This window comes from Falco biarmicus, chromosome 3 (assembly GCF_023638135.1).
Source record: "Falco biarmicus isolate bFalBia1 chromosome 3, bFalBia1.pri, whole genome shotgun sequence".
NCBI classification, from domain to species: domain Eukaryota; kingdom Metazoa; phylum Chordata; class Aves; order Falconiformes; family Falconidae; genus Falco; species Falco biarmicus.
Genome location: NC_079290.1, coordinates 48,158,429 through 48,174,094, shown reverse-complemented (window position 1 = coordinate 48,174,094; position 15,666 = coordinate 48,158,429). Strand labels below are relative to the sequence as shown.

The 15,666-nt window shown below is 43.8% G+C and overlaps 1 protein-coding gene across 1 annotated transcript; it reads left to right on the top strand.

Moving 5' to 3' along the window:
• The first annotated feature begins 13,474 nt into the window (after positions 1-13,474).
• On the top strand, positions 13,475-15,385 carry LOC130146961 (transcription factor SOX-17-like). The gene is made up of 2 exons (XM_056333624.1): positions 13,475-13,903; positions 14,098-15,385. Exons 1-2 carry the CDS (start codon positions 13,606-13,608, stop codon positions 15,021-15,023), a joined length of 1,224 nt encoding a protein of 407 aa, XP_056189599.1. The 5' UTR covers positions 13,475-13,605; the 3' UTR covers positions 15,024-15,385.
• Positions 15,386-15,666: the final 281 nt, after the last annotated feature.

The following is a 15,666-nucleotide window of genomic DNA, read 5'->3' as shown; positions in this document are numbered from 1 at the left end:
AGTCCTGGGCAACTGGCTCTAGGTGGCCCTGACTGAGCAGGGGGGTTGAACCATATGACCTTCAGAAATCCTGTCCAGCCTCAACCGTTCTGTGGTTCTGTGACCTGATGCAAGACCAGTTGTAGGCATACCACTCTTAACAGGTGTTTGTTAGCCTGGTTTTAAAACATATTCTTTACTTATAAAAAGTGGGGGGTTTCATTTTCTCCATAGGTAACATATTCCAACACTTCACTATCTTCACCTTCTTCAGACTATTTTTCTTATCATTAGAGCTAAATTTTCCTTAGTGCGGTTTAAGTATGTCATGATGTTCTGTCCTATCCTCTGTGGATATTAATCTATACTGCACCAACTGTCTAAGAATGTGAAGACTGTTATTTTGGGTCCTCTTCCTTGAGGAGAAAAGAAGGTTGCTTCACAGGCTGCAGAGAACATACATACCTACATAACCCAGTGTGATGGGTATTTTCTCTTCCTCTCGGCAGCACGACACTGTTGACTGGTGTTTAAACTGTCATTTACAACTACCCTCCAAATCTTTTTCTTCAGTACTGCTTCTTGCTTTTAAGTTCCTCATCTTTAATATAGTTTATTCTTACCTCACTAAATTACCTTGCTTTTTTCCATGTGGAATTATATCCTATTATGTTTAGGCCATTTGTATAATTCTGAAGATCATTTTAATTACAATCTTGCTCTTGAAACTTCTTGATACCCCTCCTCACTTGTTGGAAGTTTGCAAGTTTAATAAATATATCCCTCTTTTATCAATCAGCTTGGTAGAAAGTTTATTATATTTGCTATTGGTTGATCCATATAAAACTTCAGTCTATTTGTCCTTCCATTTTGATAGTTAACCATTGATAAATAATCTCTGTTGTTTTACAAAGAAAATACTTATGGAAAAATGACTGGAAATTCTCCTCTGCATAAGTTTACTACAAGAAAAAAAAGGATATATATGAAACTTAGTGCAAGCAACGTGTATCTCTAATGACTATACATATTTATGGAGGATTTTATCCTGAAGGATTAAAAATTTCTATGCAAATTATATATAAGGGAATCCTTATCTCAAAAATGCAGTTGTTGCTTGGTATGCATATATATCTGTAGTTTAATAATTTCCAAGTGGCACTACCCAAAGCATAATAATGCAACATAACAAAATACATTTTTTTTCTAGGGGATTCTTCCTACTTATCTTTCATCAACTATCTCAAATCCTTAAGGTAAGAGTCTGAAATTAGGCAGTATGAAACCACAGTGTAAACAAAACTATAAAGAATCAAAAGAAATTATCCAACTTGGAATTTTACCTCTACTTAGTCGCAGTATCAACACCTTTAATTTTATAAAAAGGTAAAAATATTTTCTCACCAAATGACCAAGATTTTTTGTATTATCCAGATTTAAGTGTTTAGATGTATAAATTATTTTTTCAATATTTCTTGATTTGTTTTTCCTAACAGTTTTGTATCTTGTATATTCTGGCATCAACTAGAATTTATAAAAGGAATAATTACACCTAATTAATTCACTTATTTATTGGTAGAGTAACTGTAAAGTCATTTGACTAATCATTATTTTCTAGTTTGATTTTCTTGTAGTCAAAGATGTTGGTACTCATTTAAAATCAAACTTCAACTTGCCATTGCACTTTTTGTAGTGAAAATAATTAAAAAATCAGGTACAGTAATATTGGTTATGTAGTCATGTGTACTACGCAATAAATGCTGATTTATATACAGATACAGCCATTTTTGTTCCATCTGTATGATTTGACACTTTACAGTTTTCTAGGATCAATATGGGAAAAGGTAATTAAGCCTAGAAGAAAGAAGAGTTAAGCTGCAGTTCCAGAGTAGCTCACAGAATGCATAGTAGAAGTGGAGGTTTAAATTTGGCTTGGGTTCCTTACTACTAATTTTCCTTTGAACCATAGATTTACCATTTTCCCAATTAACTGTAACTGATCTGTTACTGCTAATCCCTCACTAGTCTTTCTATCAAAGGCAAATCTGCCTAAGAGTTTAGTGATGCTCTGATTCCCCCAGATATTTAGCAGGAACATGGGAGAAAGGGAGCCTAAGACCAGTATCTTCAAGTTTAGCATGGAACTGTACTTAAAATCGGAGAAGGGAAAGGGAGAGGCACATGATCCACGGCCTTTTCCCCCTCTGCTGCGACTTTGGACTGGTTAGTTAGAACATCTATTTGTCCTGAGTTCCCAAAGGTCCAGAACAGTGTTAGTAATATTAACAAACCTTCGTAAACCATTTGTTGGATGAAAAATAGTATATAAATGCCCTTTGTAGTGAGACAATATGCAAAAGCTGGATTTGGAAAAAATGTTAATTATTTTTTTCAGAATGTCTTCAATTACAAGGTAAGAGCAATAGGTAGAGGCCTGGTAAACACAGCTCCTAGTTGATCATCTAGCATTGCAGTCGCATAGGAACTCTCAAGGAGGGCTGCATCTCCTTAGTGTCTTGCTTTAATTCTTGATACAATGGCTGTTCAAAATAATGTTTAGTTTACCTTGTGACAAAGGGGTGAGGCTGCAGCTACTTCTGTGATTTAGGTGTGCTCCATTGTAGACCCTTCAAAATCTTGTGAAATGGTAGTTCCTGGCTGTTCTTTCCTGGACCACTCTTCTGTTTAGACATGCAGTTATTCCATGGATCTGGGATCTGGTCAGAGCTCCTCCTCTTAGATTTACTCAAAAAGGTGGTTAAACATTTTGAATTGAGAACTTTGCCTTTTTAACAATTTGTTGCTTTGGGATTTATACTGTTGATTTGGAATTGTTTACTTTCTGGAAAATTGTCTTAATACTATTAACCTTGCATCCAACACTTCTTCTAAGACTCAAGCTGATTAGCCCTTCTTTAATTATTTTTAACAGAGCAGAGGATAATAATTGGTTCTTGAAAGAAAACTTTCCCTAGTGAATGTATCATGCTTGTAAAGTAACTAGGATAGATTTATTGATTCTGTCTAGAAATGTAAAACATAACCTTGAACGCTTTGTGATCTTTGCAGTGGTGTGTCCAAATTACTTCTGGTGCCATGTATTGTATTTAATTCACATTATTATTTAAATAATTTCTTTAAAAATATATTTAACTAAGTTATTTACTGAGATATATCACTGAAATTTACAGAGCTGAAAAAGTAATTTATTCACAATATTTTCTATCAAATTCTGTCATACAGACATATCTTTCCACTCACCTCTTATTTTGGTATTACAGGATAGATTTTGACCTACACCTGTATAAACAATGACCTTAATGTATGGCTATTCTGTGGATGAAATTCTTTAAATATATGTGAACCTATAAATTCTTCTTTTGTGAGTAAAAATGAATGATAATCTGTGCTTTGTAAAAGCAGCCAATATTCAGCAGTCTGTGTCCCTAATCTTTATAATAATGGTTTTCTTAATCCTAATTAAGCTTATGTCTTAGGCAACTACATACTTCATTCAGTATTACACGTTATTTAATTTTTTTGTAAGCAGTGCCATTGCAGCTGTCTAATCACTCACTGCTGCAATACTGTTTGGTTTTGATTGTAATACTGTAAGAAGAAATAAATGTCATATACCTCTTCACATCACTATGCTTTTAATCCAATAAACTCAAGACGTGCAAGTACACATGTAGTAAGCTGGGAAAGTATTTCTGCAAGGGCTGTGGAAGTAATCTGTTTCTGTTTGGGACAGCATCTGAATGCATATCACAATCTACTAGTTTTCAAATACAGATTTCTTAAATTTCTGTTATTGAAAATCTCTAGCAAAGGAAAAAATAGTTTTGAGTAGTTTTTTTCTTTGAATAAGAAAATGAAAATGCATTTTTTCTAACCACTTGCAGGTAACTATGAGTAGCAGTGGTTGCTTTTGGTTAAGGAAATTATGAAATGTGAAATGTGAAATTTCAGGCTGAGCCAATGACATAAAAGTCTGTGGTTTATAAAACATACATCCAAATGCATACTATCAAATATTCAGTAACTTCATTGTTTAGTGGAAAAAATAACTATTGAATATTTTACCATTTTGTGTGCTAAACAGTAAGAGCTCTCTTGAGACATAAACATAAACCCTGTATGCATCTGTCAAAGGGATTCCCCAGATTCCATACTCATGCTTCTATGTAGTTTAGTAACTGAATAACTTTATCTTATCTTCTTGTTTCAATTTCAAATTAATTTAGTGCTCCTGTAAGGTGAACTTCTGGTAGGCAAGTGTCTAGCCAGTGCTGTGTTAAGGTTCAGCATCTAGTTGGGGGAAGTTGATAGACCAACGAGTCCCCATTAGTATGAAACTCTTCCAAAGACACGTGATATATCCAACCTTAGTTCTGTAATCATGTATTTAAATAAAGTCAGTTGACTGTATTTTGGAAGTTTCTGAAGCTACAGGCTGCAAAGAAAATCCTAAGAATTAGTTTGAAATCATTTGTACAACTATTAATCAGCAACTTCAGTACAACTGTTACTTACCCAGATCAAATCTTTGTTGCTTGGATTTTGCTATTGAATTAGTCTCCCAAGTGGCAAAAAATGTGTGTGGCTGCAGTGCTTCAAACGTGAAAGGGACATTTAAACACCTGCCCTGCACACACACACACACCCCAACAAAAACTGATTGTACTGATAGATTTGCTTTTCATGGAAAGGAAATAATCAATCAGGCTTGATTTTTATTTATCGGTAGTTCAGGTCTGTGCTGCAGCCTCTGCTGACTGCTGGCTAGGAGGGTCTGCAAAAAGAAAAATGCTGAGGAAATGTATTAATTTGTAATTAAGAAATAAACATGAAGAACAAAGAAGACACTAAAAGCAAAAGTGGTAACTGAATAATATTTCTGGTATTGAAGGAAAAAAGGGACAGATACCAGGAGGTATACAATTGTAGGTAATCTTTTAGTGCCAGAAACACACGCTTGCTGACGTAACTACATCTTCAATAGCAAGGTTTTCCTGTTTAGATAGGCAACAAGGTAGTTTTACTGCTAAACGGATCTTGTATTTAGCTGGCCTAAGATTAAAAAAACTCCAACAACAAGAATAAAAAACAACTTTTGCAGTTCTGTCAGGTTTTGCAAGCTGCCAAGAAACCTCTGTATTATCCCTTGTTCCAAACATGAAGTGTGCACACACCATCTGCCCTGGAAGGAGCTGCAGGTCCTTCCTGAACAGGACATGTTCTGGTGTTGGCTATGAGCTCAGACTTTTTCCTATACTTAGTTGCAGTTAGATTACTAAAGTTTTGTAGTTGGACTTTAAAGAATGTATAAGAATTACTAATACATTAGAAGGCTGGTTCTTCCCCTTGAAAGATAAAGTGAGAAGTGTCTGTCTTTGAAAAGTTTTTATTTTTCTGTTGAAGAAGTAATACTTTTTGCAAGAACCTAGCTTAAAGTATCCAATGGCAATATATCACAAATATAGTCTAACAAACAGTCACAAGAAAGCTACCTAGGACAATATAAAATGTTTATATCTGTCAGTGACATACTGCAGATATATGAAGAGGGAAACTGTTCCTTCAGAAATGTTCAATTTGAAAGGCAAATGCAGCATCTTCCATTAAAGTACCTTTTGCGCTGCAGAAAGTATTAATCAAGCAGCTACAAAATCCTTTACAGCTCTGTACTTTCGTCTTCAGGGTATGTCTGCGTGGCACCCTTAGCTGGCAGCTACTCCTCCTAGCAGCTGTATTCTTAGAGGGGTAGTTCTGAGGTCCCAGAAGGTAGCAGGTTGGCTGTACTACAGACGTTGGCTTTTGGGGAAAATGGGCTCCCTCTGGTGAGTAGTTGAGTCGTTGTCAACCTAGGTGTTCTGTCTTGTCTTAGTTCAGATTTTATTTTTAAATGGTCTGTCACAGCACTTTAAACATCCACATGCACTGGTGTATAAAGTGATCCTAGCAACTGTCAACACTAGTTGTCTTTGTATCCTGAAGTGGCATAGGGCTTGCAATAGTGAGTCTTGCAATTTTGCACTGACTGAGAAGGAAGGCTAGAGACTGACTGCTGGAAACAGATGACTATGGAAAGTTAGGTATTACGGTTGTGTCAGATAATTTTGGTGTGCTTCAGTTCCAGCGCTGGCCTTAGTAAATCACCAGTGTAGTTGGCTGATATTTTAATATTTCTTAGGCATTTTTTAGTTTATCCTGTGCCAAGTGACTTATTACCTTTACACTTTGCAGGATGCTGTTCTGAACCAAAAAGCACAAATATGCTTTCCTTTTGTAGCAAGTGTATTTATACACGTGTAGATCCAGAAATTCAAGCTCTGTGGTCATCTGCCTTGCTTCATGAATACAAACCTCTCCAGGTTTTAATGGTAGAGGGCTGTCAACACAGTATATCTAGGTACTATGTAAACTGTCTCACAAAGAAGATTTGACAGAATTTTTAAAAGCTGAAAAAGTCATTGAAGTTATCATTGAAACAAGGTTTCTAAATTGAATATTCTTGCAACATTTACATGTAGAGCCCTGTTAAGCAGGCATCCTATCTTAATGGAACTGGTAAACTGAAGCTGGCTGCATAGAAATCGTCTTAGGTCTTGCAGGTTGTTTGCAGTAGGAGTGAGGCTCTCTAGTTCTTGATCTAGCTACAGAGTAAGTTTATTGAAATTCCTGGGTCTTTTTTTTTTTTTTTTTAAAGTTTTCAGTTCTGTGATAACTGCTCTCTCACCCTTTCAGTAAATACCCTTCAAAGGGTATTGTGAAGATAAAAAGGTGATGTTAAGGGGACAAAGCAGGAGGAAAGGGGACTTTCGGTCTTAGGTTTTGTTCAAACAGAAATGGGCCACGCAAGTAAAATAGGTGTGACTGCTGAACTGCAGCTAGATAATTCTAAATCTATCCAAAGGCCAAGCAATAATGACTGGATCAAAAACCACCAAGCTGCATTGTTCAACTTAGCTTGGAGGTTTCTGCACCTTAGTTCTCTTTTTTTTTTTTTTAGTTGCTATCCATGTCAGGCATGATCCCATGAGGAACTGTTCCCTTCTCTCTCATGGCTTGGTGGTACTCAAAGGTGCTCAGAACGTTGCATATTAATGCATTCTAGACAGAGAAATTGTAGACTTTGTTGTGCCCTGTCAAGCAAGCAAATGTCTACCACTGAAAGTGCTGCAATTTTGGTAAATAGTGTTAAAAACATGGTCAGATTGACTGCTTTGGATTTGGAAGATGTGCAGGTGTCTTTTTCTTATTATCTGCAACTTTATATGATGTTTCAATGGAACATCATGTGAATGTTAAAATAAATCAATACTACAATAACTAAAATAATTAATATGAAAACTAAAATTAACTTTATACATTAAGAATACTCAAGGAAAATAAATATCAGAAAACCAAACAGCTGAAGCTATCAAGAAATGAAACCAGATTCATTTCCTGAACCTTCCAACTGCCTGATTTTTAATTTTTGTAGTTTATTTATCTAGATAAACTTCAGGTGTCAAAAGTTGTAGTGCACTTAACCACTGAATATAATTGCAAAGATACAATGAAAATTCAGAGACTTTCCACGGGGTGAATTTTAAAACCACAACCTTAAACAATCTGATACTTTGATTTGGAAAAAACAACATCAAATTTTGTATTTATATGTCTTGGTTATAAAGAATGACCTTTTTGGTCATGTACTAGAACAGATATTTTTAAACAACGTTACCACTGCTTCCAATTTCAGGAATTAGGAATTCAATTTTAAAATATGTGTATCTTATTGTCCATCTTGGAAAAAAGTTTTATTCGGATTTAGTGTTGTTGAGGGTTTAAATCCATTCTTAGTTTCTCTCTGATCTTACTTGTTCATCACTGCTAATTAATCAAAACGCAGATGGCAAGCCATTGACATTTGGATTTAGTCATCATTTAATAATTTTGTTAGTAACACTAACATACTTCTGCTAAACTGCTAGTATAGGATTATTTCCACATGCTAAAATCCCAGATCATCTCTTCTGTGACCCTAAGTAATTGGCATGATAGAACAGTAACTGCCCAGCTCCAGGCCAAACTACTTTTCCATTTATACAATGTAACAATTTTATTCTTGCTAAAGGCAAGTAACTTTATACTTTGTAATTACTGTGAAATATTGCTGTCTTCTAAAAAAAGCAACATAGAGATAAACATTACAAGACTGCAGTAGTATTATATATAGTAGCATAGCCTACCTTCTAGAGAAAACCTTAGGACATTTGTTCTTCTGGCCTTGTTAAGGATATTCTGGGAGCTGAGTGATGCCAATGAAGAAATTTATTTCACTCCAATATAGCTGACATCAGCTTTTTAATTGTATGGTTACATGACTTGTCCTTCAACTAAAGCCATCACTTTAGCATCTAGCATGTAAGAATAAATTTTATATTATTACAAGTTTGCAGTAGCTCCACTGACATAAATACAAACAGAGGCTAGGCCAAATTGTTTAGTTCAGTTCAGATCCCTGATCTTTTGGAGTGGCTCCAACATTGTATAAAGCTGCCTTTTTTTTTTTTTTTTTTTAATGACTTGTATGTATTTAAGTATGAAAACTAACAGGATTTCTGTTCTTGGAAATTCAAGTCTAGGGGAGTTCTACCTGGCCCCAGCTAGTGTACTGCTTTGTGGTCCCACACAAATCGTTCTCAAATCAAAGGGCACTGAAACCATAATGAAGTTGCGAACTCCTTGTGCAAATCATTGGAATTTTATTTTACATAGGAAAATGCAACAGGTATGTGATTTTAGTATCATGAATTAATCTTTATATTAAAGGAGTAGAAAAAATTATGAAAAAAATGGGTGATAAGCCTTGGCTCTAGATTATGTTGTTAGCAATTTGAGGAAAGTGCCATTTCCAGGCTTCCTTTCAATGCTGCTTAAACTGAGAAGCATATGCCATTGACTTTATTGGAATTTGTTTGGATCCACGTATTATCTATTATCTATCCAGATATTACAGAAGTACCTAGCACTCGTGTCAGTTAAACATGTCATTTCCCGTTGGTTCGCATACGTTTGATTTATGTCTTCAGACAGGGGTAGGGAAGGCGTTACAGCTGCATTAAAGTCAAGCCCAAGCAGTCCCCTCGGCGGCAGATTTAACTCCTTCCTAGGAGAAGGCACGGTGGAGGCTCTTCCCTGCACCTCAGGTCCTCCAGAAAGTGCACCGCCGGTGTTGAGCATTAATGCAAACGTTCAATAACTTCATAGAAAAGCCATTTCCATCAGACAAGGAAATTTTCTGACTGTCCTTCAGTGCAATGACACGGGCATAGTACGTGGCACTATGTAGTTGGAAGAACGACAGATGGCAAGATGTATATATTCGTGTATGTGTAAAGTATGTATTTCCTAGCACCGAGAAGAGAAGAGAGAGATGGGAATGTTATCCAGGGCTGTCCCTCCTCCCGTGCGCTCGGCACACCCAGGGCTAAGCCCGGCGAAAGGGACAGCACAGCGGCCCCTGCACTGGCCCTGCGGCGTTTGCCTGCGGCTGAGTCCGAGGCCCCTCTGCAGATAAATGAACGGCACCTATCAGTGCCTCCTTGCAGGCTTCCAGTCTGATCGGTGCCGGGGCTCGCCCAGCCCGGCACCAGCTTGGGCTCGGTATAGAGAGGGCTGCGGAAAAGCGGGCCGCCCGCCGAGGAAGCCAGCTGGAGCGCCGGGGGAAGGGGCCGGTGGGACAGCCTCAGGGGCAGGGCGCGGGGAGGCAGCAGGCTGCGGGGGCGGGAGCCGCGCTGCCTCCTGCCCGGCCCCGAGCCCGCCGGCCGCCGTGCAGGGGGGCATTTCGCCCCCCGCTAGCTGGCCGGGGCGGGGGGGAGCGCACTCGTGTCCACCGGGAGGCGAAAGCGCTCTTACCTCGGAGTGGGAGTCGCGCACGTCCCGCTGCCCTCGCCGGAAGCCCTTCAGCCCTAAAATGCGGGGACGGCGTTGCTTAACACCCCAAAGCAGCCGCGCACCCATGTAGGCAGCTTGTTGTGCGGGACCGTACTGTTACCCCAGTCTATTGTCTGTCCCCCGCGGCTGCCCAGCCCAGGGCGATGTTCCCGCTGAAGCGCTCCGCTCTGGGTGCTGCGTGCAGTTACGAGCAGCAAGCTTTTGCGGGTTTAGCTGTTTGTGCGGTTTGCTAGAAAGTAATTCGCAGATTAAACTGACGCAAGCGAAGCAGTAACTTTTTAACCGTTGGGGACTATCACTTGGCTGTAAAACACGTCACGCTGTTTCAATAGTTAAGAGATTCTGAAAGGGACATTTTTCATTTTTTGGTTTTTGATTTTTTCCATTCAATAGTGGGTCATTCCTGACCAGAGCCCCTGCTATCCACTCACTTTCCTAACGCAGAGTCACGAAAAGTCTTTATTGGGGGAGATTTCTTGCACTACACAGCATTGTCTGGCTGGGCTGCTTTCATTTAGTGATTTTGAACTGCTTTAAAGAGGCAAAGTGTGTTGCCTTTAAATACACGTTAAAAAAAGGCTCTTGTCTTGAGAAACTGCTCGATTTGCAGGAAACTCTCCGGATGTTTGCTGCTTTTCATGTGGCATTTGTGGTCGGCTCTGATAACGCTGGGAGCACCACTTCCAACACCGCATTCTGTAATGGACCTGAAATAGAAACACATCTCTTGCCGGAGGATCCCCGCTCCGCGCCCCCGCGCTGTGTACGGCGGGTTTAAAAGGTCAATAAATCAGAAGGATGAACTCTGGGCGGCATTGTTAGGTTGGGAAAGTTAACGAATGACCCCAGGAGTCGTGCGACCAAGAAGGTTTCAGGAGCGTCAGAAGAAGCTCTTTACTAAACGCTTCAGGGAAGTGAGGTACAAGCAGAGAGCACAACTTGAGTGAGAATCAATGCTGTGCGGTGGGTTTAAAAGTTACAATTTAAAAATACCTAAACAGTCAAAATAGAAAGAGAGAAAAGGGGTGAGATAATCTATTTATGACGCCGGGGCACTGGAAGGGTCACAAACTGCCAACATTTTCTGTACAAACCAGGGAGCTTTTACTTTCTCGGCTTAGATTCAAAACACACCTTTCTTTCTTTGATCCTAGATCAATGAGGTGTAGAAACAGCTTGCACAAATCTCCCAAACAAAGTTAGCTGCAGTTTGCTTGGTTTATTACCTCATGTTCATTATATAGAAAACCATTTTCTTCTCTGCTGGAAGTGACAGCCACAAAATTGCTGTAAAGCATATTTGTAAGCAGGCTCTCTACTCGCTGAACTTTTTCAGGGCAAGATCTTGCAGGATGTGTTCCCTTGGCTCACGAAAATGTTTCTGCTAAATAGACTAGAAGGGACGGTTTGGCATTTTATCAAGATCAGCTCGTAAAACAGGTAATTCTGTCTTCTATGCATTAAACTCCGAGGCGGTCAGTTTTGACCGAGTCAGTAATACGGAGTGAGCTGTAACTGATCTGAAAGTCAAAACGGACTGCCTTCGTTAGGGCAGCGCATTGTTGCCTTCTTGGGTTTTGTTTTGCTTGGAAATCATCTTGCTTTCCCCTCTCAGACGATTATTCTGTTCTCTGCAGGGAAAGATACACACATTTTCCTCCTGCTTGAGTTAGCTTCAGACACGATTCGGATTCTGTTTAATTCAGAATTTTCTCTGGGTACCGGCCATGCTTCTGTGCGTGACCTGTCCTGGGGCAGCTGGCCTAGGATTAAGGGCTCTGGCTCCTAGCACGTCAGGCTGGGAAATGTCACAACCTCAGCCATAAAACTGAAGTCACCGGCACACCAGCTTTAAAAAGGTAAAAAACGTACGCCCTAAGGTAGTGTCCCAAAGGCGTCGAACTAAAAACGATTAGAAAAGCACTTAATTCCTAACGATGGTCGGCTTTGCAAGAGGAAAATGGCCCCATGAACTTCTTTTACAATCAATTTTAAATGCATTATAGTTTTGCAAGAACGGTGTTACTATATACTAGTATGAGATCAATTTACACATATATATGTGTAGGGACATTGTTTTCGTCTCTGTTGCTTTTTACAGCACCTGATATAAGGAAGAAAAGCAGACCTGTTTGACCCTCGTGCTGGACTAGAGCGTGTGTTTGAAGGGCAGGGGGGAGCAGGGGGGCGGGACGACACGACACACCAAAACCTTCTCTTTGCTTAGTTTTAGGCAGAGAGTAGTCTTTTGGCAATGGTTTCGACTCCTCGCAACAGGAGTAAATACAGGGTACCAAGGCGGGAAATAAATCTCTTGCTTATAATCTCTAACAAACAGAAAGCATGAATGCAGAAGTGCCTCGAGAATTGTCCTCCCCGGTGTTAGTCTCGGGCAGCTGCCGCTCGCCACTGCGTTTTTCTTTTTAGAGTATCTACTGACCGTCAGGTGTAAAGGACTGGGTTTTGTGTTGCACGAAACAGGAAATTCACTGTTAGAATAAGTTAATGGTGAAGCCCGCGCTTCATTCATTTAATTTCAGCGAGAATTCTTACGATATTGGTTTATTTGATCGAGGTAGCTACCCAAACAGAGGTGTCCTTAACTAAATAAACGTCTTTGATCTTCAGTTTAAAGCTCAGCGGTTTCTCAAATAAGCATTAAATACCACCACGTAACAATGCAAATATTAATCAGTGCCCGTGAAAACGCCGTATTTTGCGTTAGTTTGTATGCCAAAGAAGAACATATATGGTAGCGAGATAGAATTTGTGTTTATTCTGAAGTGACGGATTTTTTACCAATATAAGTTTGTATCTACAGTTTATTTATGCGGGCAAATCAGAGAATGCCTGAACAAGGCAATGTGACACACAGTACCTACTGCAAAGCTCAACTAATAAGTCAACCTATTAAACATACACTAAATTTGTGCGCTTTTGGCAGGTAATGAATAACTTTATAACGAAGTATGAAAAAGTGTGAAAGGATGTATTTCATAGGCTTTCCTGTGGATTCAGTATCCTACTGCCCCACGTAGTTTATGTCTTTCATGGGCTTACGAGATACAATATGCTAAGGTAGCACTACAAGGTGTGAATCAAGTGCGAGATACTGATGATGACTTGGCTTATTCTTCCCAAGTTACTTTCCAAGTCTGCCTACAAAAGAAGCCCCTTGTGTCTCTCCGGCTGTTGCGGGACATCTAGGTACGGTTCCACATACTCTGCCCCTTTCCCCGCTTTTGTGTCTCCTCTAGCCAGGGTTGTCCGTTTCTGGCTGGCCCGGTGACGGCAGGGTGTTTGCCTGAGGACAGCCCGGTAGCACATCGCCTCGGTGGGCCGGTCTCTGCTGCCATTGCGGGGGAGCGGCTAAATCCGAGGGCCTCTTAGAAATGCACTACCGGTTCTCCCCAACGACGGCCGCGGTCCCACGGGGGCAGCGCTGCCCGCGCCGAGGCCCCACGGCCTGCTCAGGTGCCGGACCGTGCCACGCCGGGAGGAGCCCCGGGGGCCGCCCCGCGCCGCAGCGGGAGCCACCGGCACCGTCCCGCGGCGCTCCCGCCCCCGCGGCCCCATTGGCCGCGCCGCAGCTCAAATAGGGCCGGGCAGCGGCGGCCGCCAGCAGCGAGCGGGGCCCGAGCGCCGAGCCCGTCCGCGGCCCCGCCGGAGCGTCCCGACATGAGCAGCCCCGATGCGGGCTACGCCAGCAGCGACGACCAGGCGCAGGGGCGGTGCTCGCTGCCCATCATGATGCCGGCCATGGGCCCCTGCCCCTGGGCAGAGTCGCTGAGCCCGCTGGGAGAGGCGAAGGCGAAGGGCGAGGCGGCGCCGTCGGGGGCGGCGGGCGGCCGCAGCAAGAGCGAGGCGCGGATCCGGCGGCCCATGAACGCGTTCATGGTGTGGGCGAAGGACGAGCGCAAGCGGCTGGCGCAGCAGAACCCGGACCTGCACAACGCCGAGCTCAGCAAGATGCTGGGTGAGCGCGGGGTGCGGGCGGGCGGTCCGCGGGCGGGCTGCGGGGACAGCCGGGGGCTGCGGGGAGCGCGGGCGGGCTGCGGGGACAGCCGGGGGCTGCGGGGACAGCCGGCGCTCCCGGCGGGCGGGGCGGCGGCGCTGCCGCTGTCGGGGCCCGGCGGTGGGCGGCCGGTCTGACGGTGCTCGTGGGCGCAGGTAAATCGTGGAAGGCGCTGTCGCTGGCGGAGAAGCGTCCGTTCGTGGAGGAGGCGGAGCGGCTGCGGGTGCAGCACATGCAGGACCACCCCAACTACAAGTACCGGCCGCGGCGGCGGAAGCAGGTGAAGCGCCTGAAGCGGGTGGAGAGCGGCTTCCTGCAGCACGGCCTGGTGGAGGCGGCGGCGCCCGGGCTGAGCAGCGAGGCCGGCGGCGGCGGCGGCGGCAGGATGTGCGTGGAGGGCCTGGGCCTGGCCTACGCCGAGCAGGGCTACGCGGCGGCGGGCGCGGGCCACTACCGAGACTGTCCGCCGCTGGGCGCCGCCTTCGACGGCTACAGCCTGCCGACGCCGGACCCGTCGCCGCTGGACGCGGCGGAGGGCGAGGCGCCCTTCTTCGCGGCGGGGCTGCAGGAGGAGTGCGCGCTGGTGCCCTACGGCTACGCGCCGCACCCGGCGGCCGAGTACCCGGCGGCGGCGGCCGAGAGCCCGGCGGGCGCGGCGCTGCGGCGGCACCTGCCGCCCGGCGAGGCGCTGGGCCCGAGCGGCTCGCTGCAGGGGCTGCTGGGCTGCCCGGCGCCGCTGCACGCCTACTACGGGCAGGCGTGCCAGCCGCCGGGCCCGGGGCGCGGCCCGCCGCCGCTGCTGCCGCTGCCGCCGGGGGCGGTGGGGCAGCCGTCGCCGCCGCCCGAAGCGGCGCCGTGCCGCGAGCAGCTGGAGCCGCTGCCGCCCGAGGAGCTACTGGGCGAGGTGGACCGCACCGAGTTCGAGCAGTACCTGCGCTTCGCCTGCAAGCCCGAGCTGGGGCTGCCCTTCGCCGGCCACGACGACGCCGGGCTACCGGCGCCCGAGGGCGCGGGGCCCGTCTCCTCGGCCGTGTCGGACGCCAGCACCGCTGTCTACTACTGCGGCTACCCCGACGTGTGAGGGACTCGCTCGGGGGCGCGCCACGGACTGCCAGGGGGGCGCCCGCACCCGCTCCTATTTATGTAATTTATTTGAATCTTGAGAACTGACAGGGTATCCGTGACCTGCTCGAGGTTTAAAAGGCGACGCGCCTTTTCGCTGTCCAGGTGGTGCAGGTCTTGCCATCGCTGTCCGACAGTGACATGTAAAACTGTCCCTGCTGTGGAGTCGTGATACTAGTTACACAGTGGAATACAATTTCTGAGATCTTGTTAGAGATCCCTATGCTTTTGTAATGTTGTACAGGGTGCTGGTTTTTATATGTTGGATTTGTACAGAATAATTTTGCACTTTTACAAATAAAGGGAAAATAATAAAACTGGTCGCTGATATCTCCTTGAAGAGATGTTATCGTCGTTTGGAATCGATTATTACTGATTTTTAAACTACTTTTAGTTATGTCCGTTGCACTAAGAATTAGGTTCCATCACCCTTTCTGTAAACAGTCGTCTTCTGTCTCTCTTTCTCAAATTATAAACAAAACTTGAAGTTTTCTTAAAAAAAATAATAATTAAACGTTATTGATAGTTTCTTAGACGGTTGTTTAATACGACTGAATTAAAAGACAAAACGATAAGGGGGCGGCCTGTTTTATGTTTGAGGT